We start from the raw sequence: 25,583 nt of genomic DNA, 5'->3' as shown, positions 1-25,583 counted from the left end.
GCGGCTCACTCTGCTGAAATCATCTGTATAAACAATGTAGCTTATAGTAACCTGGTTTTACATCTGGAAGCTGAGATTTTTGATACACACTAGACAGAAGGCGCCTATTTGAACCCCCAATAAAAACCTGGGCATGGAGTCTCTCTAATGAGCCTCCTAGTAGAAAACACTGGGGAAGCTGTACATGTTCTGTTTGACTCCACTTGGAGAGCATTTGACTCCACCAGGAAGCCTGACCTGGTTTCCTCTGAACTTAGTACCATTCATGCACCTTCTCCCTTTGCTGATTTTGCTTTGTTCCCTTTCACTATAATGAATCTTTGCCATTAGTATGACCACATGTTGAGTCTTTCTTGTAAATCATTGAATCTGGGGGTGGTCCTGGGGACTGCCAGCTATTTGAATGGCAATATACTTACAATATTTTCAAGTTCAGTTTATTTTCAAAATCTAAGAACCATGGCAGGCATTTGGCCTGGTGGTTGGCCTGGTGGGTAGGACACTGGTTAAGACATCCAAGTCCCATGTAAAAGTGCCTACATCAATACCTGGCTCCAGGCCCTGACTCTAGCTTCCTGCTAATGCAAACTCTAAGAGGCAGCAGTGATGGTTCATGTCATTCAACTCCTGCCACTCATGTAGGAGGCATGTGAACCCAGTCCACGCCCAGAAACTGCAGCATTTAAAGGGCTGGGGGGGAGGGTGAACCAGCAGATGATAGCGCCCTAATAAATACATTAAATTTTTTTTAAAAATCTAAGAACTGCCTCCACTCCATTAAGACATCAGGCTTTAAAAAAGGTAGATGAGGAAAAAACAACTGTAGAGAAGCAATATATTTGCCTGATAGATATTCCTTAAAACTTCATCTCCCTCTCTCTAATTCTAACTTGAAAACAAATAAATAAATCTTTAAAAAAAAATTTTAGGTGTGGAACATGATGGAATTAAAAGATAAGTTTATTTTGGTGCAAAAAATTCTGAAATCCAGGCTTAATTCCTTCATAATATGCATTTTCCAAAAACTTTTTGTAGACTCCTTGTATTCACACATGTCAAATATTCCGGCACCAAAATAAACATTCCTTTTAATTCCACTTGCATGTACTGCTGAAAACGGGCAGGACAGCTTTCCCCAAGAAACTGACATAATATTTATTTGGTAGACTTTGTAGGTCATCTTAACAACCACACCCAAAAGCTACAATACTAGTAATTCTACTTCTAAATAAGATACACTTCTAAAACATAATTCAAGATTCATTCCTATTTCTTTTCCATGGCTTCATCTTACAATTTAAAATTATCAACACATCTTAAAAGGGGTAAAGAAATATTACCAGTCTGACTGCCTCTTTCATTTTTTCCGAAGCAATTGCCAAGATTTCTGTAGTAGGATTGAAAGCCATAGAAGAAACACCTGTCACCAAGTTCATTATAGCTTTGATTGGCTTTGGGTTCGTTTCTTGGAGACAAGAATCTTGGCTGTATATGTTAACAACTCCACAACTGGAACTGTAAAGAGAAAGGGGAATGAAGCAGTTAAAAACAAGTAAAAGGATTTTCACAACACAAGGGAATTTAGAATTAACACCACAAACTGATACTTGCAAGAATGCACAGAAGAAGAAATAGTGGCTGGAGAGTTCACCCCATGGCCAAAGCTGGACACATCCTGGGGCCAACATCATGGTGTAATGGATATGGCGCATTCCATACTGGAATGCCAGTTCAAGCTCAAGACCCAGGCACCGGTAGACTCAGTATCTGGTGAAGATTGCTCCGTTTCCAACATGCTGTTTTGTTACTGCATCATCCCAACCGGACAAATGAGCACAAGTAAACTCGGACCCTCAAGCCCTTGTAATAAGGGTCCTAAACCTATTCACCAAGGCTCCACCCCCATGAGTTAATCACCTTCTTCAATGTCACATTTCTTAATACCATCATATCAGCAATTAAGTTTTTTTCTTCCTTTTTTTTTTTCCCCCAATTTGAGAGGCAGAGTTACAGACACAAAAAAAGGTCTTCCATCCACTGGTTCACTCCCCAAATAGCCACAACAGCCAGAACTGGGCCGATCTGAAGGCAGAAGGCAGGAACTTCATCCAGGTCTCCCTTGAGGCTCCAGGGGCCCAAGGACTTGGGCCATCCTCTGCTGCTTTCCCAGGCACATTAGCAGGGAGCTGGATCAGAAGTAGAGCAGCCAGGCCTGGAACAGGAGCCCATACGGGATGCTGGTGCTACAGGAGAAGGTTTAATCTATTACAGCACAGTTCTGGCCTGGGAAGCACTTTTTTAGACCACAGCACAAACTTAATTAATAAATGCAATATAAATCTTAAAGATACAAGAAACTAAGCCTCAGTCTCACAAGAGTAACACATACACTACATGTACTCTCACTCCAACCATTCATATATCCTCATTTACAGAAAGGCGTGTGGTGCCGGCAGTTAAGTCACCATTCGGGATGCTCATACCCCAGATCAGAGCACCTGGTTCAACTCTTCCAATCCAGCTTCCTGCTAATGCATACCTCAGGGGCAGTACGAGATTGCCCAAGTATTTGCCACCCATATGGGAAACCCAGATTGAGTTTCGGGTTCCAAGTTTAAACTGGGCCTAGCACTGACTGTTTCCAGGATTTCCAGAGTGAACTTGTGGATAAGATCTCTTCTTTATGTCTGCCTTTCAAATAAAATGAAAGTGAATAAACAAAAATTTAGGTAGTACAGTGGGTTAAGCCTCTGTTCATGACACCTGCATCCCATATTGGAGTGTGCTGGTCAAGTCCTGGCTGCTCCACTTCCAATCCAGCTCCCTACCTGGAAAAGCAGCAGATGTTGCTTCAAGTATATGGGGCCCTACCACTTAAATGGGAAACCAAGATGTAGTTCCAGGCCCCTGACTTCCACCAGCCATTGCAGTCATGAGTGAACCAGCAGATGGAAGACCTACCCCTCTCCCTCCCTCCCTCCCTCTCCTTCCCTCTCTCTCTCTCTCTCTCTCTCTCCCCCCTCCCCCCCCCACCTTCCTCCGTCCCCCACCACCACCACCACTGACTCTCCTCCTTTCTGTGTGTAACTCTGGCTTTCTAATAAACAAATAATTACATATTTTAGAAGTAAATAAGGAGTAATGTTGTGGTATAGTGAGTAAAGCCTGTGACGCCTGCATCCCAATATGGGCTCCAACTCAAGTCCTGGCTACTCCACTTCCGATCCAGCTCCCTGCTAATGGCCTGAGAAAACAACGGAAGACTGCACCCATGTGGGAGCCCCAGAAGAAGCTCCTGGCTTCAGCCTGGCCCCACCCTGGCTATTGCAGCCATCTGGGGAGTGAACCAGCAGACAGAAGATCTCTCTTTCTCTAACACTCCCTCTCTCCCTGTGACTCTCACTTTCAAATAAATAAATCTTTATTCTCATTTACTCAATTAGCCAGGCACAATGAATACAGACAAATTCAGTTCACGTAATTAAAAATTACGGCTAACACATAAATAGTACATCAGAATTATCTGGTGCGTCAAAGTCTTCCAATTATTTACATATATATTTTCTCAACTGATCCTAGTAACCCCTTAATTTAAGTAGAACCCATTTAACATACCCACACTAACCACTCAAGAGAAACAATACGTATCTTTGGTTTGCAGAATTCCTATGGACTGAATGTTTGGGCCTCCCTCACTGAATGCTAAAATCCCAACCTGCAATGTGATGGTATGAGGAAGTATAGCCTTTGGGAAATAACTTATAAAAGTAAAGCCTTCATGCATGGACTAACGCCCTGGTAACAAACCCCAGAGAACTCTTTCTTCTCTTTCCCCCATATGAAGAGCAGAGTGAGCAGTCTACCATCTGCAGGCAGGCACAGGGCCCTTACTAGAACCCACCCATGACGACACCCTCATTTCAACCATACAGCATCTCAAACTAAGACAAACAATTTCTGTTTAAGTCACCCAGCCTACTGTGCTCTATTACAGCACCTTGAACTGACTGAAGCAAACTGCATATTTTTTGCATTTTTTACTTGGATCACCGTGTTTACTCACTGTACTTATTTTACACTAAATCTTTTCTGCTAAAAATTGATCTATACCTAAATTCATCTTAATTACGGATAAAAAGTCATAATCCATAAGGCTCTTCTAAATACCAATTTTAAATTAGATCTTAAAATGCCCATATCCCATGCTGGAGTGCTGGATCCAATCCCAGACACACAACTTCCTGTCCAGCTTCCTGCTAATGCATCTGTGAAGGCAGTGGATGGTGGCCCAGGCAGAAAAGTCCCTGTCACTCATGTGGGAGACTCAAGGGTTCCAGGTTCCTGGCTTTGGCCTGGCCCAGATCTGTTTTGAGTATTTGGGGAATAAACCAGTGAAAGTAAAAATTTCTCTCTCCCCTCCTCTTTCTGCCAGTATTTCAAATAAATAAATGTATCTTTAAGAAGAAAAGAAAAAATGGAGCCAGTGCTGTGGCACAGCAAGTTATACTGCAGCCTGTAGCGCCAGTACCCCATGGATGCTGGTTTTGAATCCTGACTGCTCCACTTCCAATCCAGCTCCCTACTAAAGTGCCTGGGAAAGCAGTGGAAGATGGCAAAGTCCTTGGGCCCCTGCAACCACACGGGAGACCCAGAAGAAGCTCCTGGCTTCATCCTGGCTGAGCCCTGGCCATTGTGGCCATCTGGGGAGTGAACCAGCATGGAAGATTTCTCTCTCTCTCTAGCTCTTTCGACTAAATAAACCTTTAAAAAAAAAAAAATAACAAATATTGAATCCTTTAATAGTGACTATTAATTTTTAATTGACTCACTTAAATTTGTGGAATAAAAACAGTAATTATTTTGATATATGGAAAATTACAGTTGGATTCGTGCTATAACTGGGGCAGGTGCTATGGCACAGCAGGTTAAGCCTCAAAGATCAACATCCATATGGGCGCCAGTTCCAATCCCAGCTGCTCCACTTCTAATCCAGCTCCCTGCTAATGCTCCTGGGAAAGCAGCAGAAAATGGTCCAAGTGCTTGGGCCCCTGGCACCCACGTTGGGAGACCCAGATGGAATTTCAGGCTCCTGGCCCAGCCCTGACACTCATGGCCATTTGGGGAGTGAGAACCAGCAGATCAAAGATCTCTCTTTCTCTGTCTCTCCCTCTCTGTCACTCTTTAAAATAAATAAATCTTAAAAAGAAAAAAAAATTATAATACACATTTATGAGTAGCTAGTATTCGTTGAACAGTGTCCATATGCCTAGAAGTATACAAAGTGTTGCAGGAATTTATCGAAGAAAAATGTATATCTGCATAAAATATCAGAGAAACCCAAGAACGCAATAAAGCAGTAAGATCCACAGTGACCGGGAGCCTCAAGGAAGGGTACCTCAGCATGGGAGCATGGTACTCCAGGCAGCTGTATGCTAGACAGAGGGGTCAAGCTGGGAAGGCAGGTATCAGGTGAACAAACCAGGATATCACAGGAACAGTTAGAAGCAAGAGTACTGACTAGCTTACCCCTCAACTTCTGACAGAAGAACAACCTGATCCCCCGCCTGACCTGACCTCACAACCCACCCACAGGTGACTCAACTAGGAGTGAGCTCCTGAGTCACAGGCAGTCACAAACAGACCAGCAACCACCAAGGCTCCTCGTACACAAAGTTCTTCCCGAAATGGAATGACTGACCCTTAGCCAGGTCAATACCTCACTTATGAACTCGGATTAGGAACCACTACCATGTGGTCTAGGGATGACAGCCAAGGCTGACAAACCACAGAAAGAGCACCCTGGAGCCATGAAGGAAGAAATAAATTTCACGAGCCAGAGGAAAAACAAAATCCAAAACCATATGGTACAACAGCAGTTCATCAATCAGGGAGAACTGTGTTCCCTGGGGACCCCTGGCACTGTGCGGAGACATCCTGATTGTCTCACTGGGGAGTGAGGAGTGAGGAGTGGCACTGGCATCCAGCAGGAAGAGGCCACGGTGCTGCTCCACATGCTCCAGTGCACAGGACAGCCCTACCGCAGACAGCAGCAGTGCATCATCCAGCCCAAATCAACAGCACACTGAAGGCAAACACGGCCCTGGTTCCCACACTTCACAGTGCAGAGCAATCACCTAGTGTGACCAACAGCTCCCTGGGCTTCAGGTGCCCACTGCCTGCTCTAGCATTCTCCAACTCACAGGGCTGCAGAGGCACCAGAAATCTCGGCTTTTAAACACTACCCTGGGTATTCTGATGCAGGAAAGGGTTTAAGTACCAGACTTAACAGAAATCCTCAAGGACGAAGCTAACTGGTAAGGACAAGAGTATTCTGAAAAAGCAGCCAACAAGAGAAGCTGCAATACCGAAACAGCAGAACATAACACAGAACGCCACCATGGGACTCACAGCCCCAGCACTAGGGCTGCTGGAACCCTGCTGACAGGTACACTCTACTCCAGATCCGTGTGGCCTGATCTGCACACCCACACAGCTGTTCTCTTCTTCACTGTCCTGGGAAGGCAGCCTGAGCAAGTCCAGTCCACCACCACAGCCAAAGAAATCACACAGAACTTACAACCAAACAAGCTGAGAAGGAAACTTAAATTCTCTCTCCTTGTGGAATTCTCTAAAATTGACCTCTCCTGAGTTCCCCTCATCCGCAGTCTCTGTCCGTCACCTCTTTGTTCACTGACTCCCATCTACAGTGCCTCAACCCATTTACTTCCATGTACCACCTACCACTCCTCATATCCAATCAGCATCAACATCCACAGTCCTAACTCGGCACTGCTTACTTACTTATTTATTTATTTATTTATTTATTTATTTTGCTTATTTTGCTTATTTATTTATTTGGCAGACCACCACAGAGATGGACAGACAGAGAACTCTTCCATCAGCTGGTTCACTTCCCAAAACAGCCACTGCTGGGCCAGGCTGAAGCCAGGAGTCTAGAATTCCATCCGGGTAACTCCATCTGAGTCTTCCACATGGGTGTCAGGGGGCCAAGTACTTGCGGCACCCTCCACTGCCTACCCAGGCACATTAGCAGGAAGCTGGATCAGAAGCAGAGCAGCACTCAGATATGGGATGCCAGCACATCAAAATGGCAGCATAACCTGCTGTGCCACAACAGCAGCCCCTGCATTGCATTTTTTAAATTTTTATTTTTTTCATTTTATTTGAGAAACAGAGACAGATAGATGGAGAGAGTCCACTCCCCAGGTGGCTCCAATAGCCAGGGCTGAACCAGACTAAAGCCAGAGCCCCAAAGTCAGTCCAGGTCTCCCATGTGAGTGGCAGAGACCTAAGTACCTGAGCCATCTACTGCTACCTTCCAGGATATGCATCAGCAGGAAGCTGCCTGAGAAGCAGAACAGCCAAGACTCAAACCAGCCACTCCGATATGGGAGGCAGGAGTCTCGAGCAGCAATTTAATTGCTGGAACATATGCCCAGACCCCGCACCACATGAACTGCCTGTGGACCTGCCCATGAGTCCATCTCTCCCAACACAGCTCTTCCTCCTTCATTCAATGACAGTTCACACCACCAGCTGCCTAGATCTAGAGCCTGAAAATGGCTGCTTCTCCCCGTCTCTTTCGCCTGTGTCCTCTATTCCCTTCCCCCTGCCCTCGTGATTATTGCCTGACGTCTGCCTGCTACTGCAGTGAACACACTCAAGCTCACCTCCTTGACCCTCTCCTCCCTGGTACAGTCCATCAGGAGAATATCTACCTCAAATCCTTGAAATTCAGAAACGATCACGAGTCTCCTCTGCTTAAAAGCCTTGAGAGGGGCAGGAGGGACGGGGAAATTGCTCATTGTTCATGGGCAATGAGGTAGATAAAAACAAGCAGTTCTGGTGTCCTACTGTACAGTAGGGTAACTACACATAAGAATAATATACTGTTTATTTTCAAAAAAAACCTAGAAGCTGGTAGGCATTTGGCCTAGTGGTTAAGATGCTCCGAGTACCTGGGTTTAATACCCAGTTCTGCCTCCTGACTCCAGCTGCCTGCAGTAGACCCTGGGAAACAAGAAGTGACAACTCAAGTAATTGGGACCCTACCATCCACATGGGAGACACACTCTGAGCTCCCAACTCCTGGCTTTGGCCCAGCCCAACCCAAGTCATTGCAGGCAACTGAGAAGTGAATCAGTGGATGGGAGTGCATGCTCGCTCTCTCTTCTCTCTCTAATTAAATAAGCTAAAAGAAAGGATTTTGAATGTTTTCACATAAAGAAATGTTAATGTACACATACATGGAATCATCACATGTGATGTAACTCTTATATATCAAAGTTTCTTAAATCCTTGAGGATTTCTTTCTATTCAATATAATGTCCAAACTGTAGCACATCATAAGGACCAGCAAAAGCTGTGCCCTGTATACTGACCTTTGTAGCCCAACCCTTAGCTGTCATCCCACCGCTACTCCACTCAGACACCAATGTGAATTCTTCCACCTCCATATCTCACCCTTTCCATCACCTGCAATGTCTTTCTCCAAATCCTACCTGGCCTTCAAAATGCCCAACTCAAGTGCCAGTGATCACCAAAAAACTTCTAAATGTTCAGCTAGAACAAATCTCATCACTTTCTATGTTCTTTAAAAGACATCATATCTCAACTGCAGTCTTAATGAAGGTTTACCTCTGTATATATCCATCTCCCTCAACATCACGAACTATGAGGTTTTGTTTTCTGCCCTATAATCCTTAGCTCACCGCCTAATACGTTTGTTTTATTTATTTACTTACCTATCTGTTTTTGAGAGGAAGAGAAACGTCTCATCCCCCTAGGTCATTCTTCAAATACCCACAAAAACCCCAGACCAGGAGCCAAAGCCATGAGTACAAATGCAACCCAGTTCTCCCATGTGGGTGGCAGGAATCCAAATACTTGAGCCATGACTGCTGTCTTTCAGAGTCAGCACCGGCAGGAGGAAAAGGGGCTGGAGCTGGGAATCAAACCCAAGTACTGCAATCTGGGTCACAGTTATTTTAAACACTAGGCTAACTGCCTGCCTCCCAAATGTTTTCATAAATGAGGAAACTAAGGCAAAAACACAGCACTGAATAAAACAGGTCTGTCTTACAATATAAAACATACACACATGTCCTGAAAGATTTTCCAGACCCATCTAAATGTTAAATGAGAACACCAAAATGAAGAACCTCTGTGGGTGTGAACCCAGTGAAAAGAAGGGGCCATCAAAGAAGGACGTACTTTTCTCTGAAGGAAGGAGACATCTTCTACTTTGCTTATGGCCTTGTCTAAATACTGACAGAGTTCATGGATTCAAAAGGCTTTCATAGCCTAGGAAGCTCATATCAAGAGCCTTGAGTGATCACTGATGTCATACATAAGAGTGTTAATTGTTAAATTAACAACAGGAGTACCATACAGGACCTCTGTCCTCAAAGAGTTGTATTATCAGTTAACAATAAAACTTATTCTAAGATTTATTTCATTTTAGTGTATTAAGTGGAGGATATTCTTATGTCTCACAAGTTTTAGTTATGCCTAAGTGTCCAACTCCATTGCTTGTTTTCTTAGGTGCTTCCTTAATTAATGATAAAACCTGTTCTCAAAGACTTATTTTCTTTGAATGTTATTAAATGGAGGATAGTCTTATGTCTCATAAGTTATATCTAAGTGCTCACAAAAGAAGTATCATTCTTAGGTGCTTCTTTAAAGCTAATCAAGTTTCTCAAAAAAAAAAAAAAGTTAACTTCGAGATGCAATGATTTTGAACAGCCCTTGTCTCAACTGTTGAAGAACAGGGTGGTTTTTTTTTTTTTTTTTTTTTTTGGTGCAAACTGTTGAATTCTTTGTATAGAGTTGGTCTTCTGTGTATAAACTTAACTGAAAAGAGATCTTAGTAAAGAACAGGACTAGGAATGGGAGAGGGAGAAGGAAGAGGGGTGGGAGGATGGGTACAATGGGAAAAATCACTATATTCCTAAAGTTGTACTTATAAAATGCATAAAGTTTGTATTCCCTAAATAAAGTTTTTGAGAAAAAAATTTAAAAATAAAAAATATAAAACATAAGTGTCCTGATTCTCTAAATGTAAAAGGAATCCATCTAAATGCTTGTTTTGTTTTTTTTTTTTTTTTTTGACAGTCAGAGTGGACAGTGAGAGAGAGAGACAGAGAGAAAGGTCTTCCTTTGCCGTTGGTTCACCCTCCAATGGCCGCCGCGGCGGGCGCGCTGCGGCCGGCGCACCGCGCTGATCCGATGGCAGGAGCCAGGAGCCAGGTGCTTTTCCTGGTCTCCCATGGGGTGCAGGGCCCAAGCACCTGGGCCATCCTCCACTGCACTCCCTGGCCACAGCAGAGGGCTGGCCTGGAAGAGGGGCAACCGGGACAGAATCCGGAGCCCTGACCGGGACTAGAACCCGGTGTGCCGGCGCCGCTAGGCGGAGGATTAGCCTAGTGAGCCGCAGCGCCGGCCATCTAAATGTTAAATGAGAACATCAAAATTAAAGGACTATTAATTCCAGATCCTGAAGCATAATGAATTTTCATACTTTTTGTAACTCTGAATTACTTAGCATTCTTCTCAAATAAAGGCAAGGGAAGAAAAACACAGACCTGGGCGGCCTGTAATCTGAGTTCCAGACCAAGCTCCAAATATCCAGTTTAATGACTAATAATCAATGAACAAAGCTTAAATTGCCTCTGAGACCTCAGCTTCCTTATTAATAAAACATCTGGATTAGACTAATGCTATCCAACACAACTTTCTGTGAAAATGCCATGTCCACCACACCCAATGTGATAGCCACTAGCCACATGTGGCCACTACACACTTAACATGTGCCCACTGTCACTAAGGAACTAAATTTATTTTAATTAATTTAGTCACACATGACTAGTGGCTACAGTGAGGGATATGGATGATTGGACTCACCAAGACACTATCCAGAAAATACTGGGATACACAAATTACAGGCAAAGGATAGTTATGATGAAAATGACCTAACCTGAAAATATGCTGGATGTAGCACAAAGGTGAAAGAATTTTTGCATTTATAAACTTAAATTATAGAAAATTAGCTTCCACAATCTCCTAACCCACGTTTCTGAAACTACCAAAATTCAAAGCAAAATCTGAAGCTAAGGACTTAAAACTCAGAAAACAGCAATCCAAGGTACATTCAGAATTTTCAAAGATAAAAAGTTTCTATGGGGCTTTAAGTTGACAATTTTGTATGGTCCAGGAATGATGTTATAAATACCCAAATGGCACTTGGCAGCCAAAATATTCCCCACCCCTGCAAAACATCAGTACAGTCTTTAAGAGCTCAGGCTTGGGCACCAGACTATTTGAGCAGTAATCCTGCGTCTACTGCTTACTATCTGTGTGACCTGAAGCAAGCTCAACTCACAGTGCCTCAGTGTCCTCATCCCTAAGTGGAGCTAATAGTGTATCATGCAGCAGGAAGTGAGTTTCTATATGAAAAGTACTTAAAGCAGTGCTTGGCACATAGTAAATGCTTAAGAAAACATTTTCTATTGATATTTTTTTTTTGTTATAATTATTTAGAGCAGTTTGAAGCTACATGGAAACTATGGGGATAAAAAACTCATATTGTGCATTTTTAAAACGTTAATGAAGACTGAAGTCAACAAATCCCTAACCACTTGATATAACTTTGATTACAAAAAAAAGAAAATAGAGATTTCTATTGGTTTGACCCATGGTCCTCTCAGAATGCAAGGACTTCAGGGTGGCTTCTAGTATATAAACCCCCAGCAAAGACAGGAGCTCCAACTGGTGACAGACACACATACCGTCTAGGATATTAAAATGAGGGACACTGTCTCATTAGCACAGTGTGATGAAGGTGGCAAGAACCTCTCTTTACTTACCCACTCGCCACATACTGTCCATTCCTAGATGTGGCAATGCTTAATCCATATAAACTGCCCTCATCAACAAATCTGTTGAGGCACTTCCTAGAGTTCACATCCCAAACATACACTTCTCCATCGCCTGAATGAACGAGCCAAAAAAAAGTTTTTTAATTTTGCTTTCATTCTCAGCACCTCTTTAAAGAACAAGTAACTATAAATACATTATTATAACACCTTATTCTAGGACACCGGACTAAAAATATTCATATATGCAGAAACTGATCAGTCATCAATATATAAGACCTTTAGGTTTAGAAAATCACAAACTCTTAGTTTGAGTTGAATTTTTAGAAAAAGTTTCTGCTGTGGAATGGCACTGTGGCAAAGCAGGTAAAGCCGCCATCTGTAGTGCCATCATCCCATATGGGTGCTGGTTCAAGACCCAGCTGCTCCACTTCCAATCCAGCTCTCTGCTACAGCCTGGGAAAGCAGTAGAAGATGGCCCAAGTCCTTGGGCCCCTGCACCTGCGTGGGAGACCTGGAAGAAGCTCCTGGCTCCTGGCTCGGATCAGCTCAGTTCCAGCCATTGTAGCCACTTGGGGAGTGAACCAGTGGATGGAAGACTTCTCTCTCCACTTCTACCTCTCTGTAATTCTGCTTTTCAAATAAATAAATCTTTAAAAAAAAAAAAAAAAAAAAAAACACCCTTGGGGCACCTATATCCAGCATTTGATTGCCAGCTCTACTCCATATTCTAACTTCCTGCTACTGCACACCCTGGAAGGCAGCAGTGATGGCTCCAATATTTGGGTCCCTGTCACCCACAAGGGAGACCCAGGATTGAGTTTCTGGTTCTTGACTTTAATCTGCCCCACCTCTTGCTGTTGTAGACATGTTGGGTAATGAACCAACAGATGGGAAATCAGTTGCTGTCTTTCTGCCTTTCAAATAAATTAAATTTACAGTTTTTCTAAATAATTTAAAGAAAGAAAAATTATATATAATTTAAAAAGGATGTTAAATCTGAAAAAACCACAAATATTTCCATGTTGGATATAAGGACTGCCAAAATCAGTCCTTATCTCTTCTCTCTCCTACGGCACAGGATACTTATCAGCACTCTCTTCTCCATATCCATTACACATTTCTATAATGATTCTATACCTCCATTCTACTATAATCTATAATGAATAATCATTCTATATCCACCTCAAAGATGGCTCCTCACCGCCCTGCCCCCCCTTCACCTCTTCCTTTCCCGGGGATATTAGTCACCCTTCCATAACTTTTCTTATTCTCCCAATGGTAACTCAGTGGATTTTCCATTAAAACTATTTCCTTGACAACATTTACCAGGCTCAACTAAGAGTACAGGTTAAGTAGCAGAAAAATATATTTGGAAAAAAACTGAATCGGATCAAATTTTAAAGCCTTTGCTTTGTCTATGGAGCGATGCAGCAACAAAGGGAAGCATGTGACGATCCCTGTAGCAGCCAAATGGGAGAGAAGCCATCATGCACAGGAACACCATCTGGGGAGCCAAAGGATGTTTTACCTATGCATGCCCCTCCCGTTTCCCAAACATGTGAGCACTGCCGGCTACACAGTTAGCCCTTCACCATGCCTAACTCAAAATGAAAAGGGCAACACAAATCAATTCTGAAAATAAAGCTGGTATGTTGGCTAAAAAGCAGATTTAAAAATCAAACACAGATTTTGGTTTATCTTGAAACAGAAACACACCTGAAGATTCTCCCACATCAATAATGTAACTTACCTGAAGAGGCGAATATTTTCTTACTATCTGAAGAGAACGTGGATGCTGCAACTCTTCCATTAATTTTCATGCTACCAATCAGTTCTCTGGTCTAAAAGAAGAGTATTTATCAAACTGTTAGGTATATAGAAGTTCACACTGTATAAAGTAAAAACAATCCAGTCCCCTAGTCTCTGGTACCTACTTGCCTTTGCTTTTCCCAATACTCAAAAGTTCTCCCCCTGGGCGACCATTCAGCCTCCCAGTTAAAGCGCTGGTTAAGATACCCATGTCCCACATCAGAGTGCCTAAGCTCAATGCCAAGCTAGGCTCTTGATGACAGCTTCCTGCTATGTGCAGCCTGGGAAACAGCAGTGATGGTTTAAGTGGTTGAGTCTCTGCCACCTCTCCATGTGAGACCTGGACTGAGTTGCCATTCCTGGCTTCTGCCTTGGCCCAGCCCGAGCTGTGGAAGGTATTTGGGGAGTGTACCTGTAGTTGGAAACACTCTCTGTCTCTGTTTCTCAGGTTCAATATTCTCCCCCACACTACTGTCCTATCCAAGAATAAGCAACAGCTAATAATGCTTCACCTTCATTGACAGCAAATGAAAATATCCAGCAACACCATTTATGAGCAAGAAGGACCCATCTGGGGAGACTTCAAAGCTCCTTACTATCTTCTCTTTCAAACCTAAAAAGAGATGAATTGATTAAACAGGTTTAATATGGCTTTCAATAAAGCTATCTTCAAGTGACCACTCAGAATTTCTTACCTTTTAAACTATCTAAGTGCCTCAAGTTAAATAAGTCTGATTCCATGCATCACTGAGTATAACCCAAACATGGCACCACAGATGCTAGCAAACTTCGTTAGCATTCACCACTTTAATTTCAAGTCAGAGACTCAGCTCTCCAAACAGTAAATATATCAACCAATTTTCGAAATGTAAACAGAAAAATATCTAACTAAAAGGAAAAAAATATACTTCTTTGTCACAAACTTCATTATCAAAAGGAAAATGCACTACCATCAGAGATAACCAAAACCACAAGATTTATAAACTATTTGTTGCTGGCCACCTCCTAAGCACACCATGATGAACAACAGTTCACACAGTCTATGGGTCCAAAACAAAATTCATGTTAGTGTCTTGAAGAACTGACTGGTTGGGGCTGGCACGGTGGCACAGTAGTAAAACTGCTACTTGAATTGCCAGCATCCCATATGGGTGCCAGTTCATGTCCCAGCTGCTCCAATTCCAATCCAGCCTCTTGATAATGGCCAGAGAAAAGTAGCAGAAAGATGACCCAAGTGCTTGGATCCCTGGCACCCATGTGGCAGACCTGGAAGAAGCTCATGGAATAGGCCTGGCCCAGCCCTGGCGACTGCAGCCATCTGGGGGAGTGAACAAGTAGATGGAGGATCTCTCTCTGTCTCTCCCTCTCTCTGTAACTCTGACTTTCAAATAAATAAATCTTTAAAATTAAAAACAAAACCAAAAAAAAAGGAACTGATCAGCTTCTCAAGATGTAACCAAGTCCCAAGTCAGGCATACAAACTGGAGAAACTGAAATCTACTTAGTTATTTGTAAAGGGATATGACCCTTTTCCCACACCTGAAAGGTTAATATTAACCACACAGGAGACTCCTTCTGTTATCAGAATGCTTACAGCTCCAAGTTACTCATAAAAAGAACCCACAGAAACAAGTATCAATGGCCACCTGCAAGGAAGGAAGCAGGTGGCCTGGGAGATGTGATATAGACTGGATTTCTGAACATGCTTATGCACTGCCAAATCAAGAAAGCATATGTTTTAAAAAGTTTAAGTTGCTACGTTAAAATATTAAAGAAAAAGGGTAATAACAGATAAGACAGAGTAGATACATTTTTCACCTGATTTTTTTTCACTTATTTTTCGAAAAAAGTCCATTCTTTAAACTACATTACACACATTACCTCCTCTTTTAAGTATAAATTAAAATTCTATTAGGTCAAACACTAAACTAGAGGCTGTCCAAATTTCCTAAAGATCAGAGAGGTCAAACAGTTCAAGGCAGGGAGAGCCAGATCTTCCAGCTCCCTGGCTCAGACTTTCGGCTGCATCCACTGCCAACTTCAACTTCACAGCTAAGTGAAAAGCAACTGCTTTCCTGGACTAGGGATATACAAGAGCACTTTACAAAAGCCATAGAACTGGAGGATATCATGTTAAGTGAAATAAACCAGACACAGAAAGCCAAATAGCATACTCTCTCCCCATTTGTGGAAGTTACAAAAACAAAATCTGAACACAGAATGGTGACTACCAGAGGCTACAAAGCATAGAGGGAATGGAGGGAGTTTGTAAAACAGGTACCAAATCAGATCAAAGGAGTGAGTTCCTGGCATTAAATAGACAGTTAACAATAACCAATTATACTATATAGGCAAACAAGAGAAAGGAGCTCCAAGGCTTCAAACATAATGTAACAGCAAAAAAAGGGAAATGCTGATTACTGACTTGATCAGTGCACATGGTATACACATATTGATGCATCACACAGAAGCCCATAAACATGTGCAATTATTGGTCATAAAAAAATTATTTTTAAAAAGTAAAGGACTTAAAAGATGTTTATTTTGCTGCAAAAGAATTTTGTATCATAATACACATTTCTACTTTTTGAAGACTTCTCATATATTTGCAAATTATGATCTAGGTGCTTAAAAAGTTCACAAGTTTCACTGAGACATATTATCTCAACAACACAATGACATTTTCCAAATAAACCAACGGAAAAGGAAGATCTCTCTCTCTCTCTCTCTCTCTCTCTCTCTCTCTAACTCTGCCTGTCCAACAAAAAAAAGAAAGAAAGAAATTCTTATTTCTTAGAATCCTTTATGGAAAAAAAAAGTAGTTGTAAGCCTGGTTAAATGAACTCAGTCTGGGGAGAAGATCCGCTCTATGTGCAACAGAAGCCTTACCTCGTACTTGATGCACAGGAATTAACTTGCCAGCTAGCATATCATAGACATAAAGAACTTTGCTGTGTGTGCTTGTGGCTAAAACCTCTTCTCCATTAGCACTGAAACAAGCCTTAAAGATCGGAAACTTTTCCAAATAGATGCTCTGGATTTTAGGATTTGTTTTTCCATCAACCTATAAAGAAGTACAAACATTTCTTTTGGTTACTTTCATGGACGCTGTATCCTGGTAGGAAACACTTTTCACTACAAGTCTTCATTTTAAAATGCCTACCTGAAAGAGTGATATGGCATTGTCTAACCCAGCAACCATCACAACTTGAGCACGAGGATGGAACTGCACAGATGTGATCTGAGCAGTAGTAGGCCGTTCAGCATTGGCATGCTGGCAGTTCTTCATCTACAAAAAAAATAAAGCTGAAATTGTATCAATTCAAAAGGGTTAACATCATTTTCTTGACAGCAGGAAGACAATTTAACTTATAATATATAATACAGAAGTAAGTGACCTGTAATCCTAACCAAAAGGCCACAACTCTGGCACCATCTAACAAGTCATTTTACTACTCAAGAATCCATTTTACCATCTTTCAAATGAAGGTATTACAACATGTCTAAGATCCTTTCCATACAGAAGTCTATATTTATCAAGCATTCTTGGAGCACTAGTCATTTCCCCAAGATACCATCCATCTGGGTTAGGAAGTTTTCACTCCATCTCTTAATAAATTACTATAATGGTTCCCTTGCCCCATCTAAACACACACCACTGTATAGAAGGAAAAATATGTCTGTGTAGAGTGATCTGTTAACTGACAGGCATTTAACAGAAGCACTGTGCCAGGAAAGCACTTGGCTACCACAGTGAACCAGCTAGAGAGAGTAAAAGTAACGAGGGTTAAGGCCACTTGAGCTAAATCATTGCTGTGGTGCCTTGTGAGCAGAAAGGCAAGAACGAGCTGGTCATCAGCAGTGCTTGAAGAATACACAGGCAGACAGAAGAGCAAGACGGAAGGTTCAGAGGCAAGAAAGGACCCAGCACATTCAAGAAACAGAAAAGGCCTGCACGGTTAGAGCAGGCAACAAGGGCAAGGAGGTGCAAGGTGCGGCTGAGGATGTGGGCAGAGTCCCTTAAGAAGGGTAGTATGGACGTATGGACTATAACATGGAATTCACAGGTTTTCAGAAAGCAATGGACAATTACATGAGCTGATTTATTCAAAAAGGCAGAGTGACAGAGAAAGAGAGACAGAGAGCACTTCCATCCAAATGGCCACAACAGCCCAGTTCAAGCCACAAGCCAGAAACTCCATTCTTGGCCTACCATGGGTGGCATGGCTAAAATTAGTTGGGCCATCATCAGATGCCTTCTCAGGCACATTAGCAGAGAGCTGGATCAGAAGTGGAGTCATGAGGACCTGAACTGACACTGATAATGGGATGCCTGCATCACAAGCAGAGGCACAACCCACTGTGCCACAATGCAGGCCTCCTGATGTTTTTATTTAGTTTGAGAGGGGGAGAGGGAGACAAAGAGAAAAAAGGGAGACAGAGAGTGCTCCCCCATCCAGTGGTTCACTCCCCCAAATGCCCTCAATAGCTGGGTCAAAGCCAAGAGCCAGGAAATCAATCCAGGTCTCCCTTTTAAGTGGCAGGAACTCAAGCACTTGAACAATCACACTGCCTCCCACGATGCACATTAGCAGGAGGCTGGGGACAACAGCACAAGTAGAGAACAGAACTCAAGCATCCCAATTTGGGATGCAGACATCTTAACCATAGGCAAATCACTAGGGAAACACCCCTGATGTTTTATTAAAGGGCTCCCTCTGACTACTGTGAGGAATATTTAGAAAAAAATGAAATGGAAGTGGAGAAGTCAATCAGAAAGCCACTGCAGTATGCCAGGTGAGAGATTATAGCAGTACAGAATAGGCTGGTGCCAACATAAATGAAGAGAAATGCAAATGAAATCCAACAGAATTCCTAGAATTACTGGAGACATAATTTAATACCTCTATCATTTTTACAAAAGGAACAAAAATCTAACCTAAAAGTGTTGACAGTAAGCATATTTCATCCCACAGACAGGAGCCCATACATGCTCAACAGAGAAGCAGATGGATTTTAGAGGTAAACGCTTGGGTAGGTGTCTGCTTCACTGACTCTCACCTTCAAGATTCCTCTTGGAAGAGAAGCTGATGTGGATATGAAATTTCCAGTCCTTTGCAACAAATCATCTTCATCTTCACTTTCATCTAAGTCAAACAAACCCACAAGACTGATCTTTAGAATCAAGGAGATGGCCCTTTACTGAACCCAAACTTCTGTATTTTCAACATCAACTCCTCCCAGCCTCCTGAACTCAATCATTTCCTTAAAATTACAATTAGTAAAAGCAAACAGAAAAATACATTTAAAGGAGAGGGAAGTATGACACAGACTTCAACATATGGAGGTAAGATCAAGGTGGACTCTGGAATGAAATAATAACACACAGAGATGATGACTACAACAAGTTGAAGTGAAAGCCAAGGGTAAATAAATCCAGTCCCATGTCTGAAAAAGAGGCTATTACGGAAAATAGGCGGAGAGCAGATCTGGCTTAATAACTCACATGAAAAAGAATGAGGACTTTGAGCTGACTGAGAATCAATGTCAGCACACTTGCAACAGAACTTCAAGGAGAGCTAACAGGGCTGCTTTTCCCCGGGAGATGACTGATGATCCCCACAGAGAGAGCTGAGAAGCAGAGCAAAGTTTTTAAAAAAATGAGAAGGCAAAAACTAGTATTAAAAACCTCTAGGCTTCTTGAGAGCATCTGTTAAACTACCATGCTTTGAAGGGGGCCTACAAAAGGATTAAAGGTGAAATCAGTTGTAGGAACAATTTCCAAGAGCTGAGCTTCAGCTCTGACTCTTCACAAGCCTTTAATGGAACAAGACACTCTGGGACTGCTAGCATCCCCTGCACAGCCTCTTGGAAACAAGCACACAAACCATCACCCAGAGCTAACTAATCCAAACTACTTTTCAGGTACAATGGCCAGCACTCAATAAAATCAGCGAGGACAATATTCATAAAATAAGATAACCTGACAGAATACTGGAAGAAAACACAGTCAGTCTCAATAAGGGATCCAATCAAACGGAGTCATCAGACACAAACTTAAAAAGTATTAGTTTAATATGTTCAAGAATAAAGACAGTCAGAACAGAACCAAAGAACTACAATTATTGTATAAGAACCACGTGGAAATCCTATAACCTTAAAATACTGCAATTAAATTTGAGCCCCCAAGGATTTTTTTAAGATTTATTTATTTGGGGGGCCAGCACTGTGGCCTAACAGGTTAAGCCGCCACCTGCTCCACTTCTGATCCAGCTCTCTGCTATGGCCTGGGAAAGAAGTAGAGGATGGCCCACATCCTTGAGCCCTTGTACCCACATGAGAGATCCAGAGGAAGCTCGTGGATCCTGACTTCCTCCGACTGTTGCAGCCATTTGGGGAGTGAACCAGCAGATGGAAAACCTCTCTCTCTGCCTTTCAAATAAATAAATAAATCTTTATTTATAAATAAATATTATAAATATAAATGTATTTATAAATAAATAAATCTTTATTTATTTGAAAGGCAGAGTTACAGAGAGAGAGGGAGAGACAGAGGAATCTTCCATCTTCAAGTTCACTCCCCAAGTGGCTGCCAACAGTCAAGGGTGACCAGGCTGAAGCCAAGAGAAAGGAGCTTCATCTGAGTCTCCCATGTGGGTATCAGGGGACACTACTTGGGCCATCTGCTGCTACTTTCCCAGGTTATTAGAAGGGAGCTGGATTGGAAATGGAGCAGCCAGGACTTGAACCAGTGCCCATAGGGGAAGCTAGTGCCACAGTCAGTGGCTTTACCGACTATACCAAAACACAGGTCCCCCAAAGGGTGTTTTTAACAGTAAATCAAAATTAGTTGAAGAGAGAACTGTGGTCTAGAAAACATACCTGAAAAACATATCCAAACTGAAATACAGAAAGAAAAATGACAAGAGAAGACAGAATAGGTTAAGAACACTTAATACAAATGTAATCAGTATCCCAGAAGGAAGGCTTAAACAGAAACAGTATCTATAGATGGCAAGAATTTCCAAATCTCATAAAAGACATCAAAAGTCAGCTTTGAAAGCAATGTGAGCCTCATAGTGTAATGGTCAGCACTCTGGACTCTGAAAGCAATGTGAAGCCCAAGCAGAATACAAAGCAAATGAAAATGATTGTGTGTAGGGCCAGCACTGTGGTGTAATAGGTAAAGCTGACACATGCAGTGCCAGCATCCCATATGGCTGCCGGTTCAAGTCCCAGCTGCTCCACTTCCAATCCAGTTCTCTGCTATAGCCTGGAAAAGCAGTAAAAGATGGCCCAAGTCCTTGAGCCCCCACAGTTGCGTGGGAGACCTAGAAGAAGCTTCCTGGCTCCAGATCGGACCAGCTCCGGCTATTGAGGCCATTTGGGGAGGGAACCAGTTGATGAAAGACCTCTCTCTCTCTCTCTCTCTCTCTGCCTCTGCCTCTCTGTAACTCTGTCTTTCAAATAAATAAATAAATTTTAAAGGGGGGGGGCACTGTGGTATAGAGGGTAAAGCCCCTGCCTGAGGTCCCGAAATCCCATATGGCAACCAGTTCCTCAGCTGTTCCGTTTCCAATCCAGCTCTCTGCTACGGCCTGAGAAAGCAGTAGAAAATGGCCCAAGTCCTTGAGCCCCTGCATCCGCATGGGAAGACCCAGAAGAAGCTCCTGGCTCATGGCTTCGGCCCAGCTCCAGCTGTTGCAGACAACTGGGGAGTGAACCAGCAGATGAAAGACCTCTCTCTCTGCCTCTCCTTCTCTCTCTGTGTAACTCTGACTTTCAAATAAATAAATCTTTAAAAAAAAAAATGAAAAGGAAAGAAAATGATTTTGTGTGTACCAGGCTGAGAACATTAATAGCAACAAAACAACACTTAATATTAACATATTACTGTTGCTTTCTGGGGGTGTATAACATCAGTAATATGGTTATTTTGGGAGTGGGGGGGGCGGTTTTTGAGTCAAAGAGAGAGACAAAGAGAAAGAGAAAGCTCTATCAACAGGTCCACTCCCCAAATTAAGACAACACCTAGGGCTGGGCCAAGCCAAAGCCAGGAGCTGGAGCTAAGAACCAGTAACTCAACCTGGGTATCTCACTGGATGGCAGGGACTTAAGTAGTTAAGCCATCCATCTGCAGCCTCCCACAACACCCAGCAGCAGGAAGCTGAACAAGAAGCAGAGCCAGCATCTGAATCTAGGTGCTCTGACATGGGGTGAGGGCATTTCAAGCGGCATCTTAACCACTACAGCAAACACCCACCATCCCTGTGGTTGTATGTAAAAAGGAGTACTTCTCTTTAAACAAACTCAATGAAATTTTACACGTAAAAATAACACACTGGAGCTAAGTGGGAAGCCAGGTTCTAGCCACCATTCTACCTGTAATAAGTACATCTTCAGGGGCCAGCATTGTGGCATAATGGGTTGAGCTGCTGCCTGCAATGCTGGCATCCCCATATGGGTATTGGTTTGAATGATGGCTGTTCCACTTCCAATCCAGGTCCCAGCTAATGCACCTGGGAAAGCAGTAGAAGATGGCCCAAGGTCTTAGGACCCTGTACCCGCATGGGAGACCTGGAGGAGGCTCCAGTTTCCTGGCTTCAGATCCAGCTGTTGCGGCCATTTGGGGAGTGAACCAGCAGATGGAATACCTTTCTATCTCTGCCTCTCAAATAAATAAGTAAAAAATTTTTTTAAAAAAGTACATTTGATATATTTAAGCAAAGGAAAATGCTGTAGAAGATTCTCACCGTGGATAAAGCCCAGCTACATGGCCAAGATTCCTTCAACCTCTACAAGCATCCATCTGGAAACAAGGTTACAGGCTCCCTGTACTTAAGCATCATGTCTACTGACAGGACGAGGGGAGGGGAGGGGCAGGTAGTGGTGTCATCAACCAGCGGCTTATCACAGACCACGAGGCTAAGGAAAGCGCCTACGCTGTGTGGGAGGACAGACCCTAGGGTTCCTAAAGGCCTTCAAAGGCTAATTCCACGTCCAAAATTTTTAACTCCAATCCGATCATCCAAATCAGATCTTGGTTAAAACATCCATATTTGTTAACATCTAAACTCAAAAGATCTAAAAAGTAGTATATAGTTATGACCCACGTCAAGCTTAAAATCTAGAGTTGAAAAACAGCTTTTTATAAAATGAGTGACCTGGGCTTGACACTCACTACCAATGTCTTCAGAGGGGCTCTGAATCAAGAAATAATGTTACTTGTTTTCTCTTCATCCTATGCAACAATGTAGCATAGTTCAGTTAGGAAACAAACAAAATTCATCTGCCTGTTTTCCTTACAGTAGAGAACACACCACAGGCAGAGTTGCTTGGAACCAGAATTGTGGCACATTTTAGATTTCTTCATGTTTTGTAATATCTGCATATACATAATGAGATGGCTTGGGATGGGACCCAAGTCTGAACATCAAATTCATTTATGTCATAAATACCTTATATACATAGCCTAAAGATCCCTTTATACAGTATCTTCAACAATTTTGTGCATCACACAAAGTTTCATGGCATGGAATTTTCCACTTACAGCATCATGTAGGTGTTTACTGAGTTACGGATTTTGGAGGATTTGGGATTTCAGGTTTTTGGATTAGGGATGTTCAACCTCTATTAAGTAAGTCTTACCCTATTAACAGAGGGCACTGCAGACAAATAACACAAATTGAGACATTAAAAAAAAAGACACATCTGAAATACTTAAGTTGTAACAAACCTAATAAAGCTCAAATAATAACAGAAAAGGAAGAGGGACTTTTCCTTACTAACTCAGAGATAGCAATGCTCACCATCTGAAGATGTTTTCCGCTTCTTATTCTCTGCCCAGGCAGGTACGCCCCCCATGGCATGCTGGAATCTTAACAAAAATAGAAAAAAATCCTGAATCCAAAGAAATACTGGTAAAATCCTGGGGAGTGGCAGAGCTCTTCTTTTCAAAAGAATGCTCATCAAGAAATACAGAATGAGAACAAACACGACACAAATCCTAACCCATTTAGCTCCAAGTGCTTAAAACTGCTCATAGAAATCCATGTATTTGAAGATAAGACCACAGGGGACTGGCATTGTGGCAAGGCGGGTTAAGCCACTGCCTGAAACACCAGCATCCCATGTGAAAGCCTGCTCAAGTTCTGGCTGCTTCACTGCCAATCCAGCTCCCTGCTAATGTGTCTGGGAAAGCAGCGGAAGATGGCCCAAGTGCTGGGTCCCTGCCAACCATGTGGAGACCACATTAAGTTCCAGACTCCTGTCTTCAGCCTGGCCCAGCCCTGGCTACTGCAAGCATTTGCAGTGAACCAGCAGATCGAAGACCTCTCTTCTCTCTGTCTCTCCCTCTTTCTCTCTGTACTCTGCTTTTCAAATAAATAAATCTTAAAAAAAAAAAAAAAAAATTGGACCAACTCACCCAACATGGTAACTACTAACTATTCATATGACTAACTCCAGCCTTTAAACCCATAAATACACTCTCCCAATTCCTTTATGGTCAGCGAGACTGGTAAAAGAGTGTTTTCTCTTTAATAAAACCAACTTCTAACAATCAATAGATTTCCAAGATCTTCTTTGGGAACTTCAACAATGACAGAATTTTTAGATCATCTTGTGACCTCTAATGTAAAAAAAAAAAAGGCAATGATTATCAAAGTATGCTTTCTGTTAGGTCACAGTGTCTTGGGGAACAAGTTGTTCCCACACTGCCCAAGAACCACACAGGATTACTTAGTGACCGCACATCAGGGACAGTGTGAGAGCTTTGTAAGAGGCCTCTGGTGGTCCACAGGCCACAATGAGCGCACTCTGCATCATTCATAGTTGGGAATCCTACATCACAGCTCCCTACCTGTGATGCAGAAAAGTCCACATCATCCTAACATGTTCCTGACAAAAATATTTAATCTTATTCTAGCCAAGCTTTCCTGTCTCTCTTTACAGTAAATACATACAACAGAAAAACAAGTTGAACAATACAGTGAGGAAATAATCAGATGGAGGGATGAAGGAATGGGGAGTGACTGACTGAAGGGTACCCGGTTTTCTTTTAGGGAGGTGAGAATGTTTTGAAAGGATGAAAAGGTAGTTACACAGCATTATTAACATACTAAAGGCCATTAAACTGCATAACAGAATGGTTAACTTTTTATTCACCTACAAAAAAAGGAAAGAGAAAACTTTAGAATGCAAGGCATTCTACAAGATAATGGGCCTGAACATCTCAAAAACATTAGTGTCATGGGAAAAAACTAAAAGATGGTGTACCAGTTTAAATAAAAAGTTTTAAGAAACATAAAATCCACATATAACGTACTAATCTCATGACAACCAGAGAAATTAATATGGGCTGGCATTTGTATCACTTTCCTTAAATGTGATAATGGTATCTTAATCTCAGGCCAGGAGTGGGGAATGTCTGGCCCACAAAATCATTTGGTCTGGCCCTGCCAAAGCAACCGCAGGCAGGACCTGAAACGCAATACACCTGTATCAGTCTCATTTTTAAACAGATCATTCCGTGTGGCCCACAAATGATGTTATAAATATACAAATGCCCTTGGCAGAAAAAAAGGGTCTCAACCTGTCTTAGTGCACACTGACAAATTTAAGGGTTGGATCTCACATCGTCTACATTTTATTCTGCATTCGGAAAACTTTTATACATCCCAAATATATAAAGCAGACGTTGCAAAATGTTAAAATACCATTGAACCTAGGTGGCAGGAATTTACAGATTTGAAAATGTTCATTTTATAAAACTGTGGGAATATGATTCATCATATACAAATGAACAAGCATGTAAGTGACATTTTATCATGGATTACATTTGAGGGATGTGAAATTTTAGATTTTTCCCAAATTTTC

General features: G+C 42.3%; 1 protein-coding gene across 1 annotated transcript in view; it reads right to left on the bottom strand.

Moving 5' to 3' along the window:
- UTP18 (UTP18 small subunit processome component) overlaps positions 1–25,583 on the bottom strand; it is a 40,679-nt gene that overhangs the window by 7,991 nt on the left and 7,105 nt on the right. Inside the window, exons 4-11 of the mRNA XM_008271283.4 lie at positions 23,516–23,583; positions 18,768–18,853; positions 16,870–16,995; positions 16,596–16,770; positions 14,219–14,319; positions 13,648–13,738; positions 11,886–12,009; positions 1,341–1,515 (exon numbers count right to left, since the gene is read on the bottom strand). Of these exons, the coding sequence (XP_008269505.3) occupies positions 1,341–1,515; positions 11,886–12,009; positions 13,648–13,738; positions 14,219–14,319; positions 16,596–16,770; positions 16,870–16,995; positions 18,768–18,853; positions 23,516–23,583 (946 nt within the window). The remainder of the gene's footprint in view (positions 1–1,340; positions 1,516–11,885; positions 12,010–13,647; positions 13,739–14,218; positions 14,320–16,595; positions 16,771–16,869; positions 16,996–18,767; positions 18,854–23,515; positions 23,584–25,583) is intronic.

The sequence above is a fragment of the Oryctolagus cuniculus genome, chromosome 17 (assembly GCF_964237555.1).
Source record: "Oryctolagus cuniculus chromosome 17, mOryCun1.1, whole genome shotgun sequence".
NCBI lineage: Eukaryota > Metazoa > Chordata > Mammalia > Lagomorpha > Leporidae > Oryctolagus > Oryctolagus cuniculus.
This window is presented reverse-complemented; position numbering and strand designations above follow the sequence as displayed.